This window comes from Microcaecilia unicolor, chromosome 3 (assembly GCF_901765095.1).
Source record: "Microcaecilia unicolor chromosome 3, aMicUni1.1, whole genome shotgun sequence".
NCBI classification, from domain to species: Eukaryota; Metazoa; Chordata; class Amphibia; order Gymnophiona; family Siphonopidae; genus Microcaecilia; species Microcaecilia unicolor.
The window spans coordinates 503,936,200-503,961,888 of record NC_044033.1 but is presented as its reverse complement, the minus strand read 5'-3'; the positions used below and the strand labels follow the sequence as shown (position 1 = coordinate 503,961,888).

Sequence of the window (25,689 nt, the reverse complement as noted above, 5' to 3'; positions counted from 1 at the left end):
CAAGCCTCAAGTCAGTATCCGACCTGAGCCAACACCGCAGAGCAAAAGAAGCTCGTGGTGTCCAGGGAAAACGAATCGAAGAACCTTGGAAAGGAAAGACCAATGACTGAGTAGATACCATTGCAAAGGCCACATGTGGCTCCAGGCCCAAGGAACGACCCCTGAACATAGTCCAACGCTGTTGAGCCTCCAGCCGAATGAGGGAAGAAACCTGGCACAGCTTCGCCCGTCGCTGTTCCGGAAGAAAAACTCTGCCCTGATGGGTATCAGTCGTACTACCAGGTACACCAGAGACAGATGGTGTAGCAGCATGTGTCTGTAGTACCATTGCATGCTACAAAAAGCAAGCTACAGTGGGTCGTGAAGCTGCACCCCTAGAGCTCAGAGCTTACTCTCAGCTGATTGCAACCACTATTAAGCTATCTCTACACTGAAGTAGCTCCTGGGCCACTCCTCATGAAATTTAGGTACCCCATAAGGTAAAATTATGTATCATACCTGATAATTTTCTTTCCATTAATCATAGCTGATCAATCCATAGACTGGTGGGTTGTGTCCATCTACCAGCAGGTGGAGATAGAGAGCAAACTTTTGCCTCCCTATATGTGGTCATGTGCTGCCGGAAACTCCTCAGTATGTCGATATCAAAGCTCCATCCGCAGGACTCAGCACTTAGAGAATTACACCCACGAAGGGACACTCTGCCCAGCTCACCACCGCCGAAACGGGGGAGGGGAATTAACCCAGCTCATCCCCACACAAGTGGGGGAGGGGAATCCGTCCAGCTCATCCCCGCGGAGCGGGGGAGGGACACCACACCCGCCGATGCGGGGGGATCTGGCTTATCCTGCAACCGCGGGAGGAGCTGACTGACCCTAACACCGCCGAAGCGGGAGGGGTACAAAGCTGCCCTACAGCCGCACGAAGCGGGAGGGAGTGCCGGCAGAATTTAATTCTCAATCCAGCCCCGTAAAACGGAGGGGAGAGGAATGCAGCAGCTCACTGTAACACAAACTCATCTCAACTCTTGAAGAATCCAAGTGAAAAAACTTGAACACGAAGTCTTTCTGAAGTAACTGAAGACTAAACTTGAACCTGAAATGCAACCAGAATAAAAACAGTACAGATATCTGGGAGGGACTATGGATTGATCAGCTATGATTAATGGAAAGAAAATTATCAGGTATGATACATAATTTTACCTTCCATATCATCAAGCTGATCAATCCATAGACTGGTGGGATGTACCGAAGCAGTACTCACCCAGGGCGGGACATTGAAATCCCTGACCTCAACACTGAAGCTCCAAACCGGGCCTCCACAGTCAAGCGGTAATGCTTGGAGAATGTATGAGCCGAAGCCCAAGTTGCCGCCTTGCATATCTCTTCCAAGGAGACGGACCCGGCCTCTGCCATCGAGGCCGCCTGAGCTCTAGTGGAGTGAGCCTTCAGCTGGATAGGCGGCACCTTCCCCGCGGCACATAAGCCGCTGCAATGGCTTCCTTGACCCATCTTGCCACTGTAGGCTTAGCAGCCTGCAGACCCTTACGAGGACCTGCAAACAGGACAAACAGATGATCCGATTTCCGGAAATCATTGGTCACTTCCAAGTATCTGATGATGACTCGTCTCACATCCAGATATTTAAGAGCAGAGTACTCCTCTGGGTAGTCCTCCCTACGAAAGGAAGGGAGACAGAGCTGCTGATTCACATGGAAGCGAGAAACAATCTTGGGCAGGAAGGAAGGCACTGTGCGAATAGTCACTCCTGCCTCAGTGAACTGCAGAAAGGGCTCGCGACATGAGAGCGCCTGGAGCTCGGAAACTCTTCTGGCTGAAGTGATAGCCACCAAAAAGACTGCTTTCAACGTCAGGTCTTTCAGAGATGCCCTCGACAAGGGTTCAAAAGGCGGCTTCTGCAATGCTCTTAGCACCAGGTTGAGATTCCACGCAGGCACCACTGAGTGCAGAGGAGGGCGCAGGTGATTAACTCCCTTGAGAAAGCGCACCACATCTGGCTGCGAAGCCAGGGAAGCACCCTTCAGGCAACCCCTGAAGCAAGCCAGAGCCGCTACCTGGACTTTAAGGGAACTGAGCGACAGGCCTTTCTCCAAACCTTCTTGCAGGAACGCCAACACTGAAGAAATTGGAGCAGTGAAGGGAGAAAGTGAGCCTGCTTCACACCACGCTGCAAATATACGCCAAACCCTGGCGTAAGCAGTAGAAGTAGAGCGCTTCCTCGCTCTCAGCATAGTGGCGATGACCTTGTCTGAGAAGCCCTTCTTTCTCAGACGCTGCCGCTCAATAGCCAGGCCGTAAGACCAAAGGGGGAGGGATCCTCCATCACCACGGGACCCTGATGTAACAGGCCCTGCTCCACTGGCAGCCGCAGAGGATCGTCGACTGAGAGCCTGATCAAGTCCGCATACCAGGGACGTCTGGGCCAATCCTGACCCACCAGGATTACCCTGCCGGGATGCTTTGCCACCCGGTCTAGCACCCTGCCCAACATGGGCCAGGGCGGGAACACATAGAGAAGCTCTTGTGTTGGCCACTGTTGGAGAAGAGCATCTACTCCCAGGGATCGAGGGTCCCGTCCTCTGCTGAAAAAGCGCGGCACTTGGCAATTGGCCGATGACGCCATCAGATCTAGGCTCGGCTGGCCCCAGCGCTTCGTGATGTCCAAGAACGCCTGAGCAGATAGCTGCCACTCTCCGGGCTCCAAGGTATGGCGACTGAGAAAGTCCGCCTTGACATTCATGACTCCGGCAATGTGGGCCGCTGACAGCTGCTCCAGGTTCGCTTCTGCCCACTGGCATAGATTCATAGCCTCCTTGGCTAGAGGGGCGCTCTTGGTACCTCCCTGGCGGTTGACATAGGCCACAGCCGTGGCATTGTCCGACAGGACCCGTACCGGCTTCAACACCAGTACCGGGATGAACTCCAAAAGCGCCAACCGAATGGCTCTGAGTTCCAGGAGGTTGATAGACCACTTTGCCTCTGCAGGCGACCAGAGCCCCTGCGCTGTCCTTCCCAAGCAGTGGGCTCCCCAGCCCGACAAAGAGGCGTCCGTCGTGACGACAATCCACTCCGGGGTCACCAGAGGCATTCCCGCAGACAACTTGTCTGTCTGCATCCACCAGCTCAGCGCCTTGCGCACTGCTGGGTCCAAGGGAAGGCGCACAGCATAATCCTCCGACATCGGAGTCCAGCGCTGCAGCAGAGATTGTTGTAGTGGTCTCATATGAGCCCTGGCCCAGGGCACTACTTCCATCGTGGCCGTCATAGAGCCCAACAGCTGCACATAGTCCCAAGCCCGAAGAGGAGAGGCTACTAGGAACTGGTCCACCTGAGCCTGAAGCTTGACAATCCAATTGTCTGGCAGGAACACTCTGCCCACTTGGGTGTCGAATCGAACTCCCAGATACTCCAGGGACTGAGTCGGGCGCAGCTGGCTTTTCTCCCAGTTGATGATCCATCCCAGGGAGCTCAAAAGAGCAACTACCCGGTCCACAGCTTTGCCGCACTCTGCATAAGAGGGGGCTCGGATCAACCAGTCGTCCAGATAAGGATGGACTTGTACTCCTTCCTTTCGCAGGAAGGCCGCGATGACCACCATTACTTTGGAAAAGGTCCACGGAGCAGTAGCCAACCCGAACGGGAGGGCTCTGAACTGGAAGTGTCGGCCCAGGACTGCAAAACGCAGAAAGCGTTGATGAGGAGGCCAGATGGGAATATGCAAGTACGCTTCCTTGATGTCCAAGGATGCCAGGTACTCCCCTGCCTTCACTGCCGCTATAACAGAGCGGAGAGTCTCCAAGCGAAAGTGCCGCACTTTCAAGGCCCGATTGACCCCTTTGAGGTCGAGGATAGGCCGGACAGAACCTCCTTTCTTTGGTACCACAAAGTAAATGGAGTAAAGCCCCTTGCCAAGCTGACTTTCTGGCACCGGAACGACCGCACCCAGGCGGATCAGATTGTCCAAAGTCTGCTGCACTGCCACAGCTTTGACCGGAGACTTGCAGGGAGAGAGTACAAACCCGTCTCTTAAGGGTCGGCAGAACTCTAGCTTGTAGCCGTCTCTGATGACTTCCAGCACCCAAGCGTCTGAAGTTATTGTGGTCCACTCGCCCAGAAACGAGGACAGCCGTCCTCCAATCTGCACTGGGGCGTGGACCAAGGCCCCGTCATTGGGTACGAGATCCTGGGGGAGGACCGGAGGGAGCACCTCCGGGACGGCGGTCTCTGCGAAAGGAATGCTGCTTGGGGGAGAAATTCCTCTTAAAGGAAGAGGGGGAAGAGGAACCCGACCTGCCCGGGCGGTACCGACGGGCTTCCTGAAACCGTCCTCTGGAGGTACCGGGACGAGTACTAGCCCGAGCCCTGACCTCTGGTAACTTCTTGCCCTTAGATGTGCCGAGATCGGTCACGATTTTGTCCAGCTCGACCCCAAAGAGCAGCTTGCCTTTAAAAGGCAATCTAGCCAGGCGGGATTTAGAGGCGTGGTCAGCAAACCAATGTTTCAGCCAAAGCCACCATGCCTTTAGCTGAGGCCCTCAAGACATCATACAGCAAGTCTGCCAAATAGGCTAAGCCCGATTCCAGGGCCGGCCAATCAGCCCTCAAGGAATGATCCGAGGGGGAAGCCCGCTGCTCCATAGTCAGGCACGCCCTGGCCACATAGGAGCCGCAAACTGAGGCCTGCAAACTTAAAGCAGCCGCCTCAAAGGACGACCTTAAGGCCGCCTCCAATCTTCTGTCTTGGGCGTCCTTTAGGGCCATGCCACCTTCCACCGGCAACGCCGTTTTCTTAGTCACCGCAGTGATTAAAGAATCCACGGTAGGCCACAGATAGGCCTCACGTTCACTTTCAGTCAAAGGATAGAGGCGGGACATAGCCCTAACCACTTTAAGGCTCACTTCAGGGACATCCCATTGAGCCGAAATTAAGGTGTGCATGGCATCATGCACGTGGAAGGTTCTAGGCGGGCGCTTCGTCCCCAGCATAATGGCAGAGCCAACAGGGGCTGAGGGAGAGACGTCCTCCGGAGAGGAAATCTTCAAAGTGTCCATGGCCTGTATCAACAGGTTGGGCAAATCCTCTGAGCTAAAAAGCCGCGCTGCAGAGGGGTCATCCGCTCCATCCGAGCGGGGATCCGTCTCCTCCAAGGAATCCGCAAAGGACCGTTGGGAGAACTCAGATACGCTGCCCTCATCTACATCGGAGGAGACAAAGTCCTCCAAGGCCTGGGAATCAACCCGAGGGCGTTTACCTCTGGGAACCTCAACCTCTTTACCAGACGAGGGAGCGGGGCAGCGTTTTGCATAAGGAAGGCCTGATCCAGCAGCAAAACAAACTCGGGGGAGAAACCCCCCAGACTGTGCACTTCCGCAGCCTGGGCTACAGCCCTAGACGCACTCTCAACCGGCGCTCGCAAGAGCGGGGGAGAGACATGCTGCGCATCCAAAATGGCGTCCGGCGCGACACTCCGCGAAGGAGCCGCACGGGAAGAACGGCGCTTAACTTTAGCCGCTTTTGTGCCGTCGCCCAAATTAAGGGCGTTCATGGCATTAATGTCTCCAACCTCAAGGGCGGCCCAAGAAGAAGCCGTCCGAGCCGCGTGGCCGGCCAAGATGGCGGAGGCGATGAGCGGGGGATGGGCGTTTATGGCGGGAAAAACCGCCACGCCGGAGGAAGGACCGGGACATTCATCGGTCATGAAACTGTCACCCAACAAGGGCGAATCAGGCTTTAAAACCCCCGCATCCCCTCTAGAAGCGCTCAAGCGATCCGGGGAGCGACTCTTTGCGCCCTCGCCCTCCGACGCCATATGCCACGAGGAGAAGAATCGGGGAACCCCCTGCCCGCTATAAAAAGGTAAAAATTACCTGCTTGCCGCTCCGAGCTGTAACGACCTGGTGTCCCAGTGAGTAGCTGCAATAAACGTTTAAATAAACGTCGAAATAAACGCCTTTAAGGACGTTCAAAAATTTTTTATTTTTTTTTTAACGGAGCCAGCGGGAGGGGGGAGAAAAGGAGGGACCTGGCACCACCAGGTTTGCACTTGCTCAAAAGAGCCCTCAACCTCAGGCACTCAACAAAACCTAAGAATTAGGCTTGGAGGCCTAGCCAGAGCTGCTGCTGTGTGTGACCACCACCTGCTGAGATAGAGAACATACTGAGGAGTTTCCGGCAGCACATGACCACATATAGGGAGGCAAAAGTTTGCTCTCTCTCTCCACCTGCTGGTAGATGGACACAACCCACCAGTCTATGGATTGATCAGCTTGATGATATGGAAGAAGCAATTAGAGGTACCGGAAACGCTGCAGTACCAGGCAGCTGAGGCTAATATGTAAAAGTGTGGCCAGTATCAGTGTGCTGAGAGAGAGAGAGAGAGAGAGAGAGAGAGAGAGCACAATTTAAAACGGAAGAGTTCTGAAAACTGTTCCAGTCATGTAAGAACTATTTGGCCAAGCAAGCCATAAGAGATAATGAAATAAAATATGCCCCACTGGAAATCTAGCTGAGCCCACAGTATCTAATAGGATGGAAAAACCAGCCTTGAACCTATAACCTTCAGGCTGAAAGGCCAGCAGCCTTCCTCAATAAAACTAGATTGATGTAAACAATACCCGCAGAGCAAATGCCACCAGGGGAGCCCAGAGGGTGCAGGGTTACCAAGGAAACCGAGAGAAACCTGAGAGGCCTGCACTAGCCTCAAAATGTAACATTTCTCACAGAAACATCTAGTCAACAGCCTTAAGCCTGACTACTAAAACACTGTACTGCCATGTCTGAGAAAGAAGAAGAGTGGAAAAGTGAAAACCTAGGGTAGGATCCCTAATCCTGATCCTTTCCTCCCATCCATTAAAGATGTACACACCCCCTGAACCTCCTTAAGGAGGGTCCAGAAATAGTCTTACTGTAACTCACCTCGAGAAGCACAGGCATCTCTATCAGGAGACTTTCAGATAGGCAGTACTTTCCAAGCAGCAGCATAAGGCTCTGTCACGCACAGCTGCAGGGGACTAAAGGGTCACCTACCTCGCCCCTAGAAAGCTGAGGAAGACTCAAAGCTGTGGAAAACCAATATGCAGAAACTGGAGTGCTCCACACTAGGTTCCCAATCACATTCCTGAAAGATCTACCTATAAAACTGCAAGCACATCAGACCCCAGGGGAGCACTGGGGCCTCAGCAGTGCCATGTGGAGTGGCAATAAAGATGGAGCTATACTAGATTGTAAGCTCTTGAGCAGGGACTGTCTCTTTATGACACATTGAGCCTGCAAATAGGTGGGAAAATGTGGGATACAAATGCACTAAAGAAATAAAATAAAGAAGGGTTCCAGAGGAGATCCGGGAAATTATAGACCGGTGAGTCTGACGTCGGTGCCGGGCAAGATGGTGGAGGCTATTATTAAGAATAAAATTGCAGAGCATATACAAAAACATGGACTGATGAGACAAAGTCAGCACGGATTTAGTGAAGGGAAGTCTTGCCTCACCAATCTAATGCATTTTTTTGAGGGGGTAAGCAAACATGTGGACAATGGGGAGCCGGTTGATATTGTATATCTGGATTTTCAGAAGGCGTTTGACAAAGTGCCACACGAAAGACTCCTGAAGAAATTGCAGAGTCATGGAATCGGAGGTAGGGTATTATTATGGATTAAGAACTGGTTGAAAGATAGGAAGCAGAGAGTAGGATTGCGTGGCCAGTATTCTCAGTGGAGGAGGGTAGTTAGTGGGGTCCCGCAGGGGTCTGTGCTGGGTCCGTTGCTTTTTAATGTATTTATAAATGACCTAGAGATGGGAATAACTAGTGAGGTAATTAAATTCGCCGATGACACAAAATTATTCAGGGTCGTCAAGTCGCAGGAGGAATGTGAACGATTACAGGAGGACCTTGCGAGACTGGGAGAATGGGCGTGCAAGTGGCAGATGAAGTTCAATGTTGACAAGTGCAAAGTGATGCATGTGGGTAAGAGGAACCCGAATTATAGCTACGTCTTGCAAGGTTCCGCGTTAGGAGTTACGGATCAAGAAAGGGATCTGGGTGTCGTCGTCGATGATCCGCTGAAACCTTCTGCTCAGTGTGCTGCAGCGGCTAGGAAAGCGAATAGAATGTTGGGTGTTATTAGGAAGGGTATGGAGTCCAGGTGTGCGGATGTTATAATGCCGTTGTATCGCTCCATGGTGCGACCGCACCTGGAGTATTGTGTTCAGTACTGGTCTCCGTATCTCAAAAAAGATATAGTAGAATTGGAAAAGGTACAGCGAAGGGCGACGAAAATGATAGTGGGGATGGGACGACTTTCCTACGAAGAGAGGCTGAGAAGGCTAGGGCTTTTCAGCTTGGAGAAGAGACGGCTGAGGGGAGATATGATAGAAGTGTATAAAATAATGAGTGGAATGGATCGGGTGGATGTGAAGCGACTGTTCACGCTATCCAAAAATACTAGGACTAGAGGGCATGAGTTGAAGCTACAGTGTGGTAAATTTAAAACGAATCGGAGAAAATTTTTCTTCACCCAACGTGTAATTAGACTCTGGAATTCGTTGCCGGAGAACGTGGTACGGGCGGTTAGCTTGACAGAGTTTAAAAAGGGGTTAGATAGATTCCTAAAAGACAAGTCCATAGACCGCTATTAAATGGACTTGGAAAAATTCCGCATTTTTAGGTATAACTTGTCTGGAATGTTTTTACGTTTGGGGAGCGTGCCAGGTGCCCTTGACCTGGATTGGCCACTGTCGGTGACAGGATGCTGGGCTAGATGGACCTTTGGTCTTTCCCAGTATGGCACTACTTATGTACTTATGTCAGGTGTTCAGCGCTGCCAGTGTTTGGTAGTGCATACAAATGCTAATAATCAAGCACGCACATACACCCAAGAACAGAATAGCCTCATGAACCTAACAGGCTTCCGTCGGCTCCTAGTGCCCGACCAAATGGAAAAGCTAACCGCAGAGGATATAAAATTAGCACAATGCCTGTATAAAGAACGGAATCAGTTCTTCCCTTTAAAGAGCCTGGCCGCGGTGAGGTCAACTCCCTCTGTTCAAGGTGCCCTGAAAATGATTCCCCTGACCCAGGGTTATTATGGAGGGCTAAGTGACTTGCTCACTGACAGAAGGAGCAGCAGAGGGAAACGAACCCAGACAGCCAGGTTCAAAGCCTGCTGCACTAACCATTATGCTACTCCTCCACTCTACCGCCCCCTTAAACCCAACCGGGCCGTCTTAGGCAGCTTCTGTACGAACTCAGAGCCCGAGGCAGCAGAGCCTCGAAAATGGCTGCCTCCTGCCCTTCTCCCTCAGAGCTCAATAAAAACGCTTTGAGCAAAAGAGTACAAACTCCGGGGGAAATGCCCCCATAATAGCCTTTTCCAGGAGAGAAATCGAGGCTTCTCTGTCAGAGGGAGCCCCAGCAGATCCCGCCACCGCATCCCGAGACTGTGGCGCTAGCGAGAAAATGGCGCCAGTGGATCAACAGTTCCAGTCACAGACTTTCCCGCCAAGCGAGAAAATACCTTTTGGCGCCGTGGTGCCCAACACGCGATCCCCTGCTCCGCACTATGACTCACTACCGTCCTGGAGGGAATAAACTCGTCCTCCTTATTGTATAACTGGAGGGGACGAAAGGAACCTTCCTTCTTGGGAACCACAAAGTAAATGGCATAACGACCCTGTCTGCACTCTGAAGAGGGGACTGGACAAATGGCTTGAAGGTCCAAGAGCCTCTGTAGAGTATCCCGTACCGCGCCTGCTTTTTGGTGAGAACGACAGGGAGACTCTAGAAAGGCGTCTGAAAGAGGCTTGGCGAATTCTAAGGTGTAGCCATCTCGAATAACCTCCAAGACCCACTGGTCGGAGGTAATATGGGCCCACCTCTGAAAGAACTGAGACAGCCGAGCTCCTACAGGAACCAGAGGAAAGGCCCGCGCACCTTCATTGGGAAGAACGGGAGAAGGACCGGAAAAGAGAGCCAGAATCTCTACCTTCTCTACGGAAACCTCGAAAGGTCTGAGTTCTGTTAAAAAACCGAGACCTCTGAGCCTGAGCCCCCCCCCCCCCCCCCCCCCCCCGGACCGGTGTGAAACCTATGGAAATCCCTCGCCTGACTACAACCAAACAAAACACCCTGACTAGACGGGCGAGGTCTATCTTCTGGGAGACGAGGAACCTTCGTATCCCCCAAAGAATGCACTAATTTATCCAACTCTTCTCCAAACAACAAAGAACCCCTGAAGGGAAACTTAGCTTAGATTTGGAGGCAGCATCCGCCGACCAACCTCGCAACCAAATGGAATGGCGAGCCACAACTCCCAACGCCAAGGACTTGGAGGATGTTTTCAACAGATCATACAAGGCATCTGCCAAGAAGGCAGATCCCGTCTCAATCTTGGCCACCTCTACATCTATAGCAGAAAGATCATCCGAGGATCTATCGAGGACTCTTTCTGCCCAGCGAAAGCAGGCTCTGGCCACCAGGGAACCACAAATAGCCACCTGTACAGCCAAAGAGGAGACATCAAAACTATTCTTAAGTAGAGAATCCAACCTCCTGTCCTGGACATCCTGAAGGGCTGTCCCCCCGTCCACGGGAACCGTATTACGCTTGGTAACCGCTGATACTACAGCATCGACCACCGGTACCTTAAGAGCCTTGTCCACATCTGGCACTGGGTAAAGGCGGGTCATCGACCCGGCTGGACGAAAAGTGGAATCGGGAACATCCCACTGTGCCTTAATAATGTCCCAAATGTCTTGATGCATGGGGAGCGTTCTCCCTGAAAATCTGGTGCCTCTTACCTTGCGAACCTCGGGAGACGGGTTTGGATGTTCCTCAAAATGCAGAGTGGAGGAAACCAAGGAGATGAACTCCTGCAAGTCCTCCTTACGAAATATCCTAGCCACAGAAGGATCTTCTCTCTGGGGAAACGGATCTGTAGCTGGATCCATAAGACCTTGGTCTTCCAAGAACTCCTGTGCTACACCTTCCTCCTCTTCCAGGAAGGGCACATCCTGATCCTGGTTAAACAAAGAATCCACTTGAGAATCCCAGCATCTAGGTCTTTTAGAAGAAGGAAAAGACCTGGAGGACTCCCCTGCAACTTCTGCCCCAAAAACAGAGTTCTTCATCAAAAACGCCTGGTACATCTGGAGGACGAACTCAGGGGGAAACCCCCCCCCCCCCAACTCCTGAGTCCCTCCAGACTGCCCCAGACACACAGCCTCTGCTTCCTTCTGCCCTCCCGAAGGCTGAGTATTAGAGGAGAGTTCCAGCGCTGAAGAACCTGCAGCTGCAGGCAAGATGGCGGCCTTCCACGTCAAATTCGAGGAACCCGGAAGATCTGAAGCAGAAACGGAGCAGTGTTGCCAGGTGGGCGGTTTTACCGCCCAATTGGGCGGTTTTCCGCGACCCGCCGCGGGAAATTTTTGCCCGCGGCGGGTTGCGGTTTTTTGGGCTGGTTTTTGTGCTTCGGGCGGTTTTTTCGGCCGCGGGGGGGCGGGGTTAGTGACGTTTTTGGGTGGGGTTAATGACGTTTTGGGCGGGGTTAGTGACGTGGGAGGCGGGGCCGATGACGTGGGAGGCGGGGCCGATGACGTGGGAGGCGGGGCCGATGACGGGGAGGCGGGGCAGATGACGTAAGAGGCGGGGCCGATGACGGGGAGGCGGGGCCAGTGACGTGGGAGGCGGGGTCGGTGACGTGGGAGGCGGGGCCGGTGACGGCGGGGGCGGGGTTTATGACGGCGGGGGCGGGGGTGATGACGCGGGGGTGGGGGTGTCAGGGGCGGGGTTTGTGTTTGGGCGGTTTTTGGGCTGTTTTTTGGGCTCCAGTGGGCTGGAAAAAATTTTTCCACCTGGCAACCCTGAAACGGAGGGCGGAGAAGCAGACGCGACTGACCGGGAAGAAGAAACAGGCGGGATCGCTGACGCCAACGAAGGCACTGAAGAGACGTCTAGCGCCACACAAAACTTGCAGGAACCGAGAGCGCCTACTCCCCGGCGCTGACAATGCAGCGCTTTAGTTTCTCCGCCATAGCGGAGCTCTCCCTGCATTCAAAAGACACGCTTCACGCCCTTTTTTTTTTTAAGCTGCCGGCGCTGCAGAAAACGTGAGGGAAAAGGAGAAGTATAGCCTGAAGTAACCTGCTTGTTCAGGCCTTGGGGCACTATTCTTTTTTTTTTTTTTTTAAGAAAACAGCTGAGAAGCAAAAAACCAGAAAAAAATAAATAAATAGAGCCGAACGGAGCTGCCTGCTCGTTAGCGCTCTAGGGAGAGAAAGGCTTTTTTTTTTTTTTTTAAAGAAGTGTGGCTGCCTCTCCCAAAGGCAATACACCTTTTAACGAAAAGGGTAGCCCTTCCCAATAAGAAAAGGGAGATGGAGAGGAAGGGGGGAGGGACCCAGGGACACCCGAATTTAATACCCCAGAGGCTGGAAAGGAAAATAAATATCTGCCAAGCCTCTAAATTAGACTCCCCAGGCACAGAAGGAATATTATTTTTTATTTTAAACTAGTAAAAAATGCCCGTTTCTGAAAGAAATGAAACGGGCACTAGCAAGGTTTTCCTTGGAGTGTGTGAGAGTGACTGTGTGTGATAGAGAGAGTGAATGTGCGAGTGTGTGTGTGACAGAGAGAGAGTGAGACTGGGTGCGAGTGTGTCTGTGAGAGAGTGTGCCAGGGGGGCCCCCCTCCTCTCCTCCCCGTTCCAGAGTCGGCCCCCTCCCTCACTGCCTCCCAGTTCCAGGAACACTGACTTGCGCTTCCAGAGCTCGGCTGTCATGGCCCTGCAGGAGGCTAGCAAGGCTTACCTGGTGGGGCTCCTCTTCGAGGATACCAATCTGTGCGCTATCCACGCCAAGAGAGTCAACCATCATGCCTAAAAATATCCAGCTAGCCCGTCGTATTCGTGGTGAGAGGGCTTAGAAAGCATTATACTCCATGTACACAGAACCAAAAGGCTCTTTTAAGAGCCACCACATCCCTACACAAAAACAGCTGACGCGTCAGTCTGCTCTATGGTTACTACTTAGCTCCCGATTTCCAGGCTGTTGGAGGTTTAAGGATTGTAGGTGGCATTTCAGTCTTTCTTCCCGGCTCCCCACCCCCCCCCCCCCCCACCCCCAAAGTACAGTATTGAACAACTCGTGCTCTCCCCCTTGGCCTGTTCTCGTCTACTAAATTGTGGCAACGCCGGCTCCCCTCCCCCAAACCGCTATTCAGGCTGCAGTATTGAAACACCCGTCCTCCCCCTTGGCCTGTTCTCGTCTGCTGAATTGTGGCAACAGTTTTATTTTTTTATCTCTGCCCCTCCGCCAACCTCCGCTGCCGTGCACAGCTCAGCGTGCACGCCCACTGAACAATAGACCCAATCGCCGCCATGCGCCCGCCCTCCCACCTGTGGTTGGTCAGTGCTGTTTGTGACGAATCCGGAAGCACGCTGACATCAATTCAGGAGATAGATACAGCCTTACAGAGAGCATGAATGCTTCAAGGCCTCACTTTCTCAGCTTCAGAACGTTGGAGGTGCTTTTTATTATATAGGATAAGAGAATGAAAGAAATAGAGAGAGAGACTAATGGGCTCACGTCCTACCTGCTGGAGGCTGAGTAAATACTGGGAAAATACTAAGGCTAGGGTCAAATGGCCAGGGCTCTTATTGGTTCTCTAGAGTCAGAATTTTCTCAGTCTCCACCTGCTGGAAGGCGTGCACAACTCATCTTTCCAATCCTGGGCCGGTCCAGAGGGACACTAAGGAATTCATACTTGATAGTTCATTATCCAAAATAGTTGCATGCACACTTTGGATTCATGCTGATATTTCAGTGCCATATATAGAATCCAGGGGTAAGCAGCTCCACCTATTCTCTATCTCCAGGAACACCTGGATACATATCCCACAAAAGTATATGATATTTATTAGTGCATGCTTTTGTGGTGCATATCCCTGGAACAATTGTGTAACACCTACCCATGAAGAAGACTACAGTGTGCGGCTGCTGCCAAAAAACACAAAGAGTATGTTAGGAATTATTAGAACAGAAAGTTTTTAAAATGCCTGCATCGTTCCATGGTGCAATCACACCTTGAATACTATCTGCAATTCTAGTTGCCACATCCCAAAAAAGATAACTGAATTGGAAAAGGTACAGAGAAGGGTAACCAAAATTAAAGAGAACAGATATATGAGGAAAGACTAGGGAGGTTGGGGCTTTTCAGTTTGGAAACGAGACAGCTGAGGGGAGACTGATAGAAGTCTATAAAATCCTGAGTGGAATGGACCCAATCAATTGTTTACTTTTTGGAAAAGTATAAAGACTAGGGAACACCATGAAATTACAGGGTAGTACATTTGAAAAATATTTTTCGATTTGTTTTATTTAGTGCATAGTTAAGCTCTGGAACTTGTTGCTGGATGATGTTGTAAAAGCAGTTAGCGTACCTGGGTTTAAAAAGGGTATGGATAAATTTCTGAAAGAAAAATCAATAAATTATTAATGTAGACCTGGGGAAATCACTTATCTCTAGGGATAAGTAGCATCGAATCTTGTTACTTTTGGTGATTCTGCAGGTACTTGTGACTTGGATTGGCCACTGCTGGAAACAGGATGCTGGACAAGAGGGACCTTTAGTTTGACCCAATATAGCAAGTCTTATATTCTTATAACCTGCAATGAGCAACAGGTACAACCCTAACTAAAGCATAGAGGGCTACAACATGCCCAGTGCGGCAGGTACAACTCTAATCACATTATTAGGCAGACTAGATGAACCATATACATCTTTATATGCTGTCATTTTTTTTTTGTTACATTTGTACCCCGCACTTTCCCACTCATGGCAGGCTCAATGCGACTTACATGGGGCAATTGAGGGTTAAGTGACTTGCCCAGAGTCACAAGGAGCTGCCTGTGCCTGAGGTGGGAATCAAACTCAGTTCCTCAGGACCAAAGTCCACCACCCTAACCACTAGGCCACTCCTCCACTATGTTACTGGTCTAGCAGGATGAAGAAGTTGAATGAAGTGGAAAAAGCAAACTGAAGGAGAGCATGTACTCAATATGTTATGCAAGAATCCCATCATCCCTTTCTAATCTATATTGGATGTTTATGATTTGCAGCTGCCTTCACTGGCAACACATGGATTTGAGAAGAAGCATGCTTATGCTGATGCCAACAAAAAGGGAAAATGAACAGTGTTCCCTTTGCACTTACAATAGATCTCAAACTCTCACAATATACTTACTTTTTCGGTCACCTTGGGCAAACTGTATTTCAATCTGACGGCCACAAACCCACTTTCGATTGAGGTTATACAGGGCATCTTCAGCATCACGAACATCTTCAAATATGATTTGCTGTTAAGGAGACTTTGAATATCATTGTACAAAGTACACAATGAAACATATGAGATACAACCTAATTTTCAAAAATTTGTATATAAATTGTGATCAAAAGAGTTTTCCCTTCAAAATGCCTATATCATTTTCTTACACAATGCAAATGTTACAATGGATATAGTCAAACAGAAAACTTGTTTGTTCAATCAACTGAGGATAATGTTATGCAGTAAATTTTAGAAAATTCAGGCATGGTTTAAGAGTAGACATATATGCAGTAGCAGCTTAGTAGTTAGCGCACCAGGCTTGACAACCAGGAGTGCCTAGTTTAAATCCCACTGCTACTCGTCAACTTGTGTATGTCACTTAACCCTCCATGCCCTCAGTTACAAAATTAGATTTGCGTGTCCTCCAGGGACAGGGCAATGCCCAGTGTACCTAAATGTAACTCACCTTGGGCTACTACTGAAAAAGGTGTAAGCAAAATCCAAATTAATAATATACGTGTGTTTTTAAATGTAAATTAGCAATTTTAGAAGGGTGTACTCTGTCTTAATCTCTATTGATTCCTATGTAGATGGTAGCATGCAGAAATTTCATGGTGACATTCTTGGCAATCCTTCAAAATGTGTTATACAGCAGCACTTTCACCCACTTGCATTTACAACCAATTTAAATCACACAACCCCCATCTAACTTCTTGTTTGGACAAATGCATGAGGGAGGACTAATGCTTGCCTCTCTAGCATGCAAAATCATCTCCCTTTACAAAAAAAAAAAAAAAAAAAATTCAGAATGATCTCCAATCAGCAACTATACAAAATGGTGCCATCTTAAGTTGAAAATTGCACCTTATGTTTGTATGTAGCATTGTTTATAAACTCACTAGTGATAGTCTTTTCTAAGCATTTTCCTTTATGAAATATTCTTTTCTATGACAAATATACATTTCTCTGGCTGTGCTATAGGCTTCACGTTTACCAAGCCTTTTATAAATACTAGCATAATGAGAAGCCTTGGACCTTCATAAGTGGCAGGAAGGTATGTAGCAGGGAATGAAAGTGAGAATTGAGCACATTATAATCTAGGCAGAATTTTAAGCTACAAAATATCAAAAGCAGAAAGAAAATCCACTGGACAAATTTGTTCTGTTTTTAAAGAACTAATAGATTTCTCTGGAGCTTGAACGCTAAGGAAAAAAAAGCAGCCTTCTTCAAATATGTGCCAAACCCAATTACAGAGCTCAAATTTTTAATTTTGAAATCTGAGGTTTAATACTAAAATTTAACATCAGGGATATTTCAATTTTGCTTTTCCATAAGGCATTCCATACAAACTGGTTGATAGTGGTGATAAATGAACATGCACAAAAAAAAAACAAAAAAAAGCAAAGCAGCAGTACTAGGAAAATACTAGCTTTCAGATTTATTGTAAACATTGAAGCTTATTCAGTTTAGTTGATTAGTTTATGCAGAACACATTTACCCAAAACTAAATCAGCAATGAATTACATTACTGTGAAGGGAACCCCTCCCCCCACCAAGAAACCCAATAAATTCCTGGGTGAAACTAAAATAAAACAATACAACAAGGTTCGATAATAATAGGATACAAATAGGAGACTTTGTCAGTTACCTCAATTTCACTTGATCTTGAACCTTTACTCTTTGGGGCTTGCAAGATGAACTGGTCAAGAGCAGCAGAATCAACCAAATCAGACCTGGCTTGGCTCTGACTTTGGAACTCTGAGTAAATGTAGGAAAGCCGAAGCCTCAACTTGGCGTTGGCCTTGTCTTTTGCTTGAAAAAGACTTCCCCTCTTCCAGCTTTCTTTTTATCTGTTTCCACCCTCCCTCTTTATTCCTTGATGCTTGAACTTTAAGTGGTCTTTTGGCTTGCCTGCTTGGGTTACGCTTGGACTCTATCTAACAGGATCATTCAAACTTTGGGGCGCTTGCCAGTTACTGTGGACTGCTTTACATTTTCTGAGACAAAGAAATAAATAAATGATATTAGCACACAGTTGCAACAAATGCTCCTGAATAGAAATACAGAGAAACAAAGGATATTGTATATAAGCAAATCCTCTTGGATGGCGAGTGTAGAAGTCAAGTGGAATGTATACATCAACTATTGGGCCATATCGACCAAACTCACGGCGCAATTCCTCAGGCCTGAAGTGTTTTAGAGATAAGGCAAAGAAATAAGAATATAGCTGTCTTGCAAGCAGCAACAATCTGCTTAGGCAAATCTGTTAACTCAAAGAGTATAAACTTGTTTTGTATCCTTAAAGTAAAAAAAGGAAACAAACTTTAGATTATAGGTGCTGTGTGTACATTAAGATACTTACCTGTAGCTGACATTCTCTATGGACAGCAGGATAGAATTCCTCACAAATGGGACATCATCTGACAGGGCCCAACGCAGGGAAAGTAATGGAACTCTAAGTTGAGCTTTTGAGCAATGCTAACCAGATGTACCTTTCTGCGTTAGGCCACTTCAGTTCTTTATATAGCTGTATATGGAATACAACTCCAAGAGTAGGTAGGAGGGTTATGCGAGGAATTCTATCACGCTGTCCATAGAGAACACCTGCTATATCAGGGGCGGGCAACCTCGGTCCTTGAAGACTGCAACCCAACCAGGATTTCCCCAATGAATATGCATGAGATCAATTTACACATATTGTCTCCACTGTATGCAAATAGACCTCAAGAATATTCATTGGGGAAAATCTGACTGGGTAGCGGCCCTCAAAAAACAAGGTTACCCACCACGATGCTATAGCAAAGGGTTCTTAAACCACTCCACAGGGAACACCAAGCCAGTAAGGGTTTCAGGATTCTCACAATGCATATGCATGACAGATTTGCATGCGATTTTATGTCATGGATATTAAACTGTGGATAGCCTAAGAATCTGACTGGTTAGTGTGTCCAGAGAACTGGGTTGAAAACTCTTGCTATACACAAGAATGGGCAACCTCTGTCCTCGAGAACACACAATGAGATGTCCCCACAAATGGAACTCCCTAGCTACAGGTTGTCTAACATAAAAAAAAGGGGACAAACAGAAAAAGCTAAGTTACTTACCTGTAGCAGATGTTCTCAGAGGACAGCAGACATATCACATATGGGTAATGTCATCCACGGAGACCAGTGCAGACACTGCCAATTGCACTATCACTTTAAATCTTTGAGACAGTGCCCTTACTGCACATGTGCGGATGCCTTCCCGCATGACTCTCGTGTACAGGACCAGCAGTACAGTACTAAAGCTAAGAAGACAACTCCCAGGGGAGGCGGGAGGGATGTGAGAATATATGCCTGCTGTCCTTGGAGAACACCTGCTACAGGTAAGTAACTTAGCTTACTCTGAGGAAAAGCAGGCATAATATTCTCACTAGCTACCAGGCTCACAACATAAATTACTTTACTGGCCTTATACTCCACATCATCCGAGTTGAGAACTCAGATCTATGTGGCTTACATAAAATTAAGCAAACAAATTCAGGTCAAGGATGCAAGACAAGGCAGCCAGCTGATAGATCTGTGAATACAAAATTAGGGAAGGAGACCTAGTGTAGGGTAGACAGCTCCTTGGTATTAGGCACAAAGCTCATAATTCTGCAACTTAGTTGATAGTGAGTCTGGTGGGAAAAAAAGGGCCAGAGTGCAGAAATGGCTTTTAAATACTAAAAAGATTCTACAGGACTGTTTGTCCAAACCGACTATCCCACCTAGAATGCTGCTCCAGACAGTAATGAGCAGTGAAGGTGTGGAAAGAAGACCACGTAGCTGCCTTACAAAATTTTTCAATGGAGGCACAGTGGATATGGGCTCTGAAGCCGCCATGGCTCTTAACACTGAGAGTCATGACCTGGCCCTGAAGGATCAGCCCAGCCTGAGTATACATGTAGGAGATACAGCCTGCCAGCCAAGTACATATAGTAAATTTGGGGGTGGTTATCTGTAATCTGTTAGGATTGAAGGATACAAAAAGCTCATAGGACCTCCTCTGAGGTTTTGTACACTCCAGATAATATGCTAGAGCAGACTTGCAACCTAAGGTATGCAGTGCTGCTTCTCCAGGATTATAGTGTGGCTTAGGAAAGAAGGCAGATAGTACAATGAACTGATTGAGATGGAACTCAGATACCATTTTATGAAGGAATTTGGGGAGAATCAGAGTTGTGGTAGAACCTGATGTAAGGTGGATCTGCCACAAGGGCCAACTCTTCTGGCAGAAGTAAGAGCTATTAAGAACACCACCTTATATGCAAGGAACTTTAGAGAACAGGAATGAAATTGTTCAAATGGAGGTTTCATGAGAGCTGTTAAGATGACACTGAAATCCCACGCCACTGAAGGTGGTTTGATAGGAGGTTTGATGTGAAACAAATCTTTCATGAATCGAATAAAGGATGAATACAAATTGATGACACGTAGCGGGGGGAAAAGTGTATAGAAGGTCCATTCCCCTGTGGAACAAGAAGGCATCTGGGGCTGTATGGCTGGGAGCATATATTCTAGAACAAAAGTGGGGAACTGCTTGTTCTGAGAAATGACCTATCACTGGGGTCCACCCCTGCTGGAAGATTCAATGAACTACAGAGGTGTTGAAGGACCATTCGTGAGGCTCATGGACTCTGCTCAATTTGGCTGCTACATTCCGTTTGCCGGCTAGGTAAACAGCTCTTAGAAAATGTTCGAGAAACTGCCTAAGTCCATATCTGCATGGTTTGTGGACAGAAGTGGTAAGAACCTGTTCCCTCTTGTTTGTTCAGGAAATGCATTGCAACCTGGTTGTCTGTGCAAATGAGTATTACCTGACAGAGTGTGATCTTGAAAAGTCGTGAGAACATTCCAGATTGCCCGAAATTTGAGGAGATTGATATATCTTTTCTCCTGTGGGGACCAGGAACCGTGTGTGTGGAGTCCGTCGAGATGAGAGTCCAACCTACCATGGATGCATCTGTGGTTAGGTTCTTGCGATGTGGAGGGGGTTGTAACTGAAGACCCTGGGTTAGATTCTGGGACACCATCCACCACTGTGGACAGTGGCTTAGCTGTGGAGTCACTCAAATTTGAGCTGAGAGGAATCCTGTGATGAGATTGTCCACTGAGGAATTTGGAAGTGGAGACGAGCCAATGGCATTACATGGACTGTTTGACTGAGTAGGCAAAGCATATGACGAGCAGATACTTGAGTAGATTTGAGCATCTAAGTGGAAAGTCTCGGTATGTACTTTGCTCTTGGTTGAAGAAAGCAAGCTCGGCCCCAAGTAATGTCCAGAAGAGCTCCAATGAATTAGGTTCTGAACAACTTGAAGATGTGATTTTGGATAATTGATCAGAAACCTGAGGAATTCTAGGAGCTTTATAGCAGATAGAATGGAGTTGTGTGCCAACTCCCAGGAGTGTGCCTTGATTAACTACTCGTTCAGATAGGGGAAGACATATATGCCCCATGTGTGAAGTGTTGCAGCTACTACTATCAGACACTGTGTGAAGACTCGAGCCAAAGCCAAGCCAAAAATGTTTATTTCAGTAGAAACTTGCTTAAGTCTCACAGATCGATAATTGGACGCACTCCCCCCCCCCCCTCATCTTTTTTGAAATAAGAAATTATCTGGAATAGAGCCCTCGGCCCTGAACTGGTTCTATTGCATTCCGCTGGAGGAGAGAAGAGAGCTCCTCTCAAAGTTGTTTCATTTGGAGGGAATAGAAACGAGGCTCTCTTGGTAGATGGTTGGAAGGTGGTCTTTTCCAACGCACAGTATAGCCATGCTGAATGGTCAGAAGTAATGAAAGGCCACCTCTGTTGAAAGAGAATGAGCCTCCCCTCTGACTGGTAGGTCGCTTGGCACAGACAACTGTATGATGGCAATGCTCTCTAGGGCCCTAATGCGTAAAGCTTACTGTGCTTGCAACACTTGATATAGACCGGCTGTAGTCAGTCTAGCACGCACATTATTTAGTGTCTAATGCACAAAGTGATTCTGCGTCACTTTTACTGTTCGCGGTAGCAGCTACAGAGAATCCCATGCAGATGTATTACAATGAGCATTCCATGCAATGCACTTTCCCTATCGAACCATTTGCAGAATTTCCGCACATCTCATTTGCATGCAGTTTCCTTTGAGCACTGATTGCTGTGTCAAAATCAGTAATTTCAACTGCGGATAGATATAGATATGCACTCAGTATATATCAGCAAATTTTGAGCATCAGAGCCTAGGAAGGAGTCAAAAATTAGGCTGTTTAGATGGAGGGTGTTTTGGATTTTTGACCCCACTGCTGCCTTGGATGCGAGTGTTGGGGAGTAGTGAGGAGCAGGAGCGTAATGATGCTTAGACCTTTAGTTGTTGGAGCATCAATAACCTCCTGCAAATATTCTATAAATAGCAGAAGAGGTTTGTGGCTTGGATAGTCTTTTAGGTCGGCCACTTCCTCAACTTTGTCCCCAAACTTTGTCTCCCTACATTCCTCCCCGGGAACTCCGTTCACTGGGTAAATCTCTCTTATCTGCACCCTTCTCCTCCACTGCTAACTCCAGACTCCATTCCTTTTATCTTGCTGCACCTTATGCCTGGAATAGACTTCCTGAGCCGGTACGTCAAGCTCCATCTCTGGCCGTCTTCAAATCTAAGCTAAAAGCCCACCTATTTGATGTTGCTTTTAACTCCTAACCCTTGTTCAGAACCCTTATTTTATCATCCTCACTTTAATATTCCCTTATCTCTTGTTTGTCCTGTTTGTCTGTCCTAATTAGATTGTAAGCTCTGTCGAGCAGGGACTGTCTCTTCATGTTCAAGTGTACAGCGCTGCGTACGTCTAGTAGCGCTATAGAAATGATAAGTAGTAGTAGTAGAGTCTCCCAGTTGTGGAGTAGAGTATTTTTCATAATTGTATGGATGTGGCATAGTGATTCCTTCTCTAAGAAAGCCATAATCTAGAACCTCAAAAAATTCTGAAAGGAGGTTCTTCCTCCATTTCTAATTTGAAAGGTATGGCTTAAGCCATCTCACGGACAAAGCCAGGAAAGAATGTACTTTCTGGAGGAGACTGCATCTCAGTTTGCAGAGAAGGATCAAATGAAATTCCATAGGATTCCACAGCTAAGAGATTATTGACTAGAGCTTCAGCTCTGCATCGAGACAGGCGAGTCTCTTAAGTTGGAGAAAGTTCATCGGCCAATGCTGATGCACGAGTTAGGTTCATGCCGACCCAGATGGTTGATGCTGAGCTGGCGTGCAGGACAGCTTTCACGACTCTTTCCGATGTATCGACAGGGTGGGCTGAGGCTGACACAAGCACCTGTAAGCCTGTATAGACTACGAATGCAATAGCCCCAAAAGCTCCTCCTTGAGCATAGCCCAGATTTCCTCATGAAGAGTAGGCGCCAATACAGGCTGAGAAAGTGGTGTGGATGCAGCCTGTGCAGGCACAGGAGATCTTTAAGACCTTGAAGGCTGTCAATAAGGAATAATTAGGTTGCAGAGGAGAGCGGTCACTATGGCATGGACACTTTCCGTGCAGAGGATGTCGATGTAGGGGAGGTATGGGCAGTGTGCCTGGAGGAAGAACGATGGCGATGCTTCTTAGGCTTTTTAAACTGCAGGTTTCTCGATGCACACAGCACAGACGAAGAAGAAGAGCCCTTATGCGTATGTGGTACCAAGTCTGATGTCAGACCTCCTTGATGTTGCATCTGTCAACACGGATTCTGCATCGAGTACCAAATCCCCTGTCATACTCGATGTAGATGCAGAACCAAAAAGTTTTTCACGATGGACTCTGCGGGCTTTAAGGGTCCTTCGATTGCATGTGCAGAGGCTACACTGTATGTTTCAGTGCTCTGGACCCAAGCACTGAACACACCAATTATGGGGGTCTGTGCCTGAAATAGTCCTACTGCACCAAGTACACTTCTTAAAGCCACTCAGCACACCCTCACTGACCCGGAGGAAGAACAGCCAATGCGAGGTCAAAAGACTCTATAGCCCGGGGAGCTCATTTAGTTGTGTACCAGAAAATGGTCGATGCTTCAGGCAAAAGAAGGGATAAGAGGCCCCAAAAGGCCAAAAATGGAAAAATACAAAATAATTGAAAAAAGAATGTATAATTTGGACAACACAGAAAAAAAAAAAGAAGACGTCTATAAAGAGAAAACAGCCCAAAAAAGGGAAGGCACCAAAAAGACAAAAGTTTGACATGTTGAAGAGAGATTAAAAAAGCAACTTCTCCGCTCCACAGATAACGACAGACTGCTGGTCCCACGCTCAACCATTGGGCATGAAGGCACCCGCACATGCGCGGTAGGTGTACTGTCTCAAAAGATTTAAAGTAACAGTACAATTGGCAGCGTCTGCACCAGGCTCTGTGGATGTCATCACCCATATGTGAGATTATTATGCCTGCTTGTCCATGGAGAAAGACTGTCAGTGGGCAAATAAAACGTTTTTGAAGGCAACAGGCCTTTATCCTTGACTAAAGGAAAATAGAAAAAATGAAAACAAGCCCTGGGGGAGATGGAGCCTGACTTCAAATCTAAAACAGATTTCACAGACTGCTTTACTGTCTTGACAGAATTATTTTCCTAATGATGTTATGTGAATGCTTGGACTGAAGTCCATAATGCAGCTCTGCAGATCTCCATGAAGGACAGCATTAAGTGAGCTAGCAATAGTGACATGGCATTGACAGTGAGCCTTAAAATGACCATCCAGGTTTACGCCTTCTTGAGCATAAGGAAAAATTAGTTATTACCTGATAATTTTCTTTCCATTAGGCCCAACAGATCAATCCAGAGGCCCGCCCTTTACTGTTGTTTGTTTACATAATTTCCCTGATTTTCAGGGGGCATAACTCTCGAGGGTCTGTCCTTTTCTCAGGGACCACTGGGAAGCCAACGATAAACTATAGTGGATGGAGTACTTTCAGGATTGCACTTAGGTGCTTTCCCTCCCGCTACTGCGGTAGAGGAGGAGCCTGCAAGGGTTCTCTGGAGGCAGGAGTGGAATTTAATATTGGATTGTTTTTCTTCTTCAGCTGCTTTGGTATTGACAATACTGAGAGTAAGCTGGCTGCACAGGTCTACATATACTAAGACTCTGAAGTTCTCTCTATCTCCACCTGCTGGTAGGGGGACATAACCCACTCATCTCTGGATTGATCTGTGGGATGCTATGGAAGAGAGACAGTTTACTAGCCTATTAGACTGTGCACACTTGGCCACAAGAACCCCAGGTTTACTGGGATCAAAAGAAAGCTGGGTGGACTTTCTAAGGGCCTTAGTCCTCTTCAAATAAAAGGCCAAAGCTTTTTTACCTTTTAAAAGATGGGCGTGTAGCGGGGAAAAATTATGAAAAGACTATTACGTAAGAACGTAAGCCATACTGGGACATATCAAAGGTCCATCAAGCCCAGTATCCTGTTTCCAACAGTGACCAATCCAGGTCACAAGTACTTGGCAAGATCCCAGAACAGTAAAACAGACTTTATGCTCCTTAACCTAGAAATAAGCTGTGGACTTTCCCAAATCCATCTTAATAATGGCTTATGGACTTTTCTTTTAGGAAATTATCCAAACCATTTAAAAACCCTGCTAAGCTAACTGCTTTTACCACATTCTCTGACAACAAATTCCAAAATGTAAATACACATTGAGTGAAGAAATATTTTTCTTGGTTTGTTTTAAATGTGGTTGGGAAGCGGGGATAGTGCTGGGCAGACTTATACGGTCTGTGCCCTGAAAAAGACAGGTACAAATCAAAGTAAGGTTTACACAAAAAGTGGCACATATATGAGTTTATCTTGTTGAGCAGACTGGATGGACCGTGCAGGTCTTTTTCTGCCATCATCTACTATGTTACTATGTTAATAGCTTCATTGGGTGCCTCCTAGTCCTAGTATAAGAGTACACAAGCAGTTCACCTCTACCCATTCCACTTAGCATGTTATAGACCTCTATCATATCTCCCCCTTAGCTGTTTCTTCTCCAAGCTGAAGAACCCTAGCCACTTTAGCCTTTCCTCAAAGGAAGTCATCCCATCCCCTTTATCTTTTTTGTCACCCTTCAATGTACCTTTTCTAATTCCGCTATATGTTTTTTTGAGATGTAGTGGACCAGAATTGCACACAATATTTGAGGTGCGATTGCACCATGGAGCGATACAAAGGCACAAACACTCATTTTTGTTTTCCATTCTATTTGCTTTCTTAGCCGCTGCTACACACTGAGCAGAAGGTTTCAACCTATCATCAGATACCACTTTAAATATAAATGTAGAAAGGGTGTGTGGAGTTTATAGAAATTTACTGGCTCCTCTTAATA

At 47.7% G+C, this 25,689-nt stretch overlaps 1 protein-coding gene across 1 annotated transcript in view; it reads right to left on the bottom strand.

Annotated features, from left to right (window-relative positions):
* The window catches only part of SRSF12 (serine and arginine rich splicing factor 12), a 91,967-nt gene that overhangs the window by 47,510 nt on the left and 18,768 nt on the right, over positions 1-25,689 (bottom strand). The window contains exons 2-3 of the mRNA XM_030199103.1: positions 17,421-17,525; positions 15,259-15,362 (exon numbers count right to left, since the gene is read on the bottom strand). Of these exons, the coding sequence (XP_030054963.1) occupies positions 15,259-15,362; positions 17,421-17,525 (209 nt within the window). The remainder of the gene's footprint in view (positions 1-15,258; positions 15,363-17,420; positions 17,526-25,689) is intronic.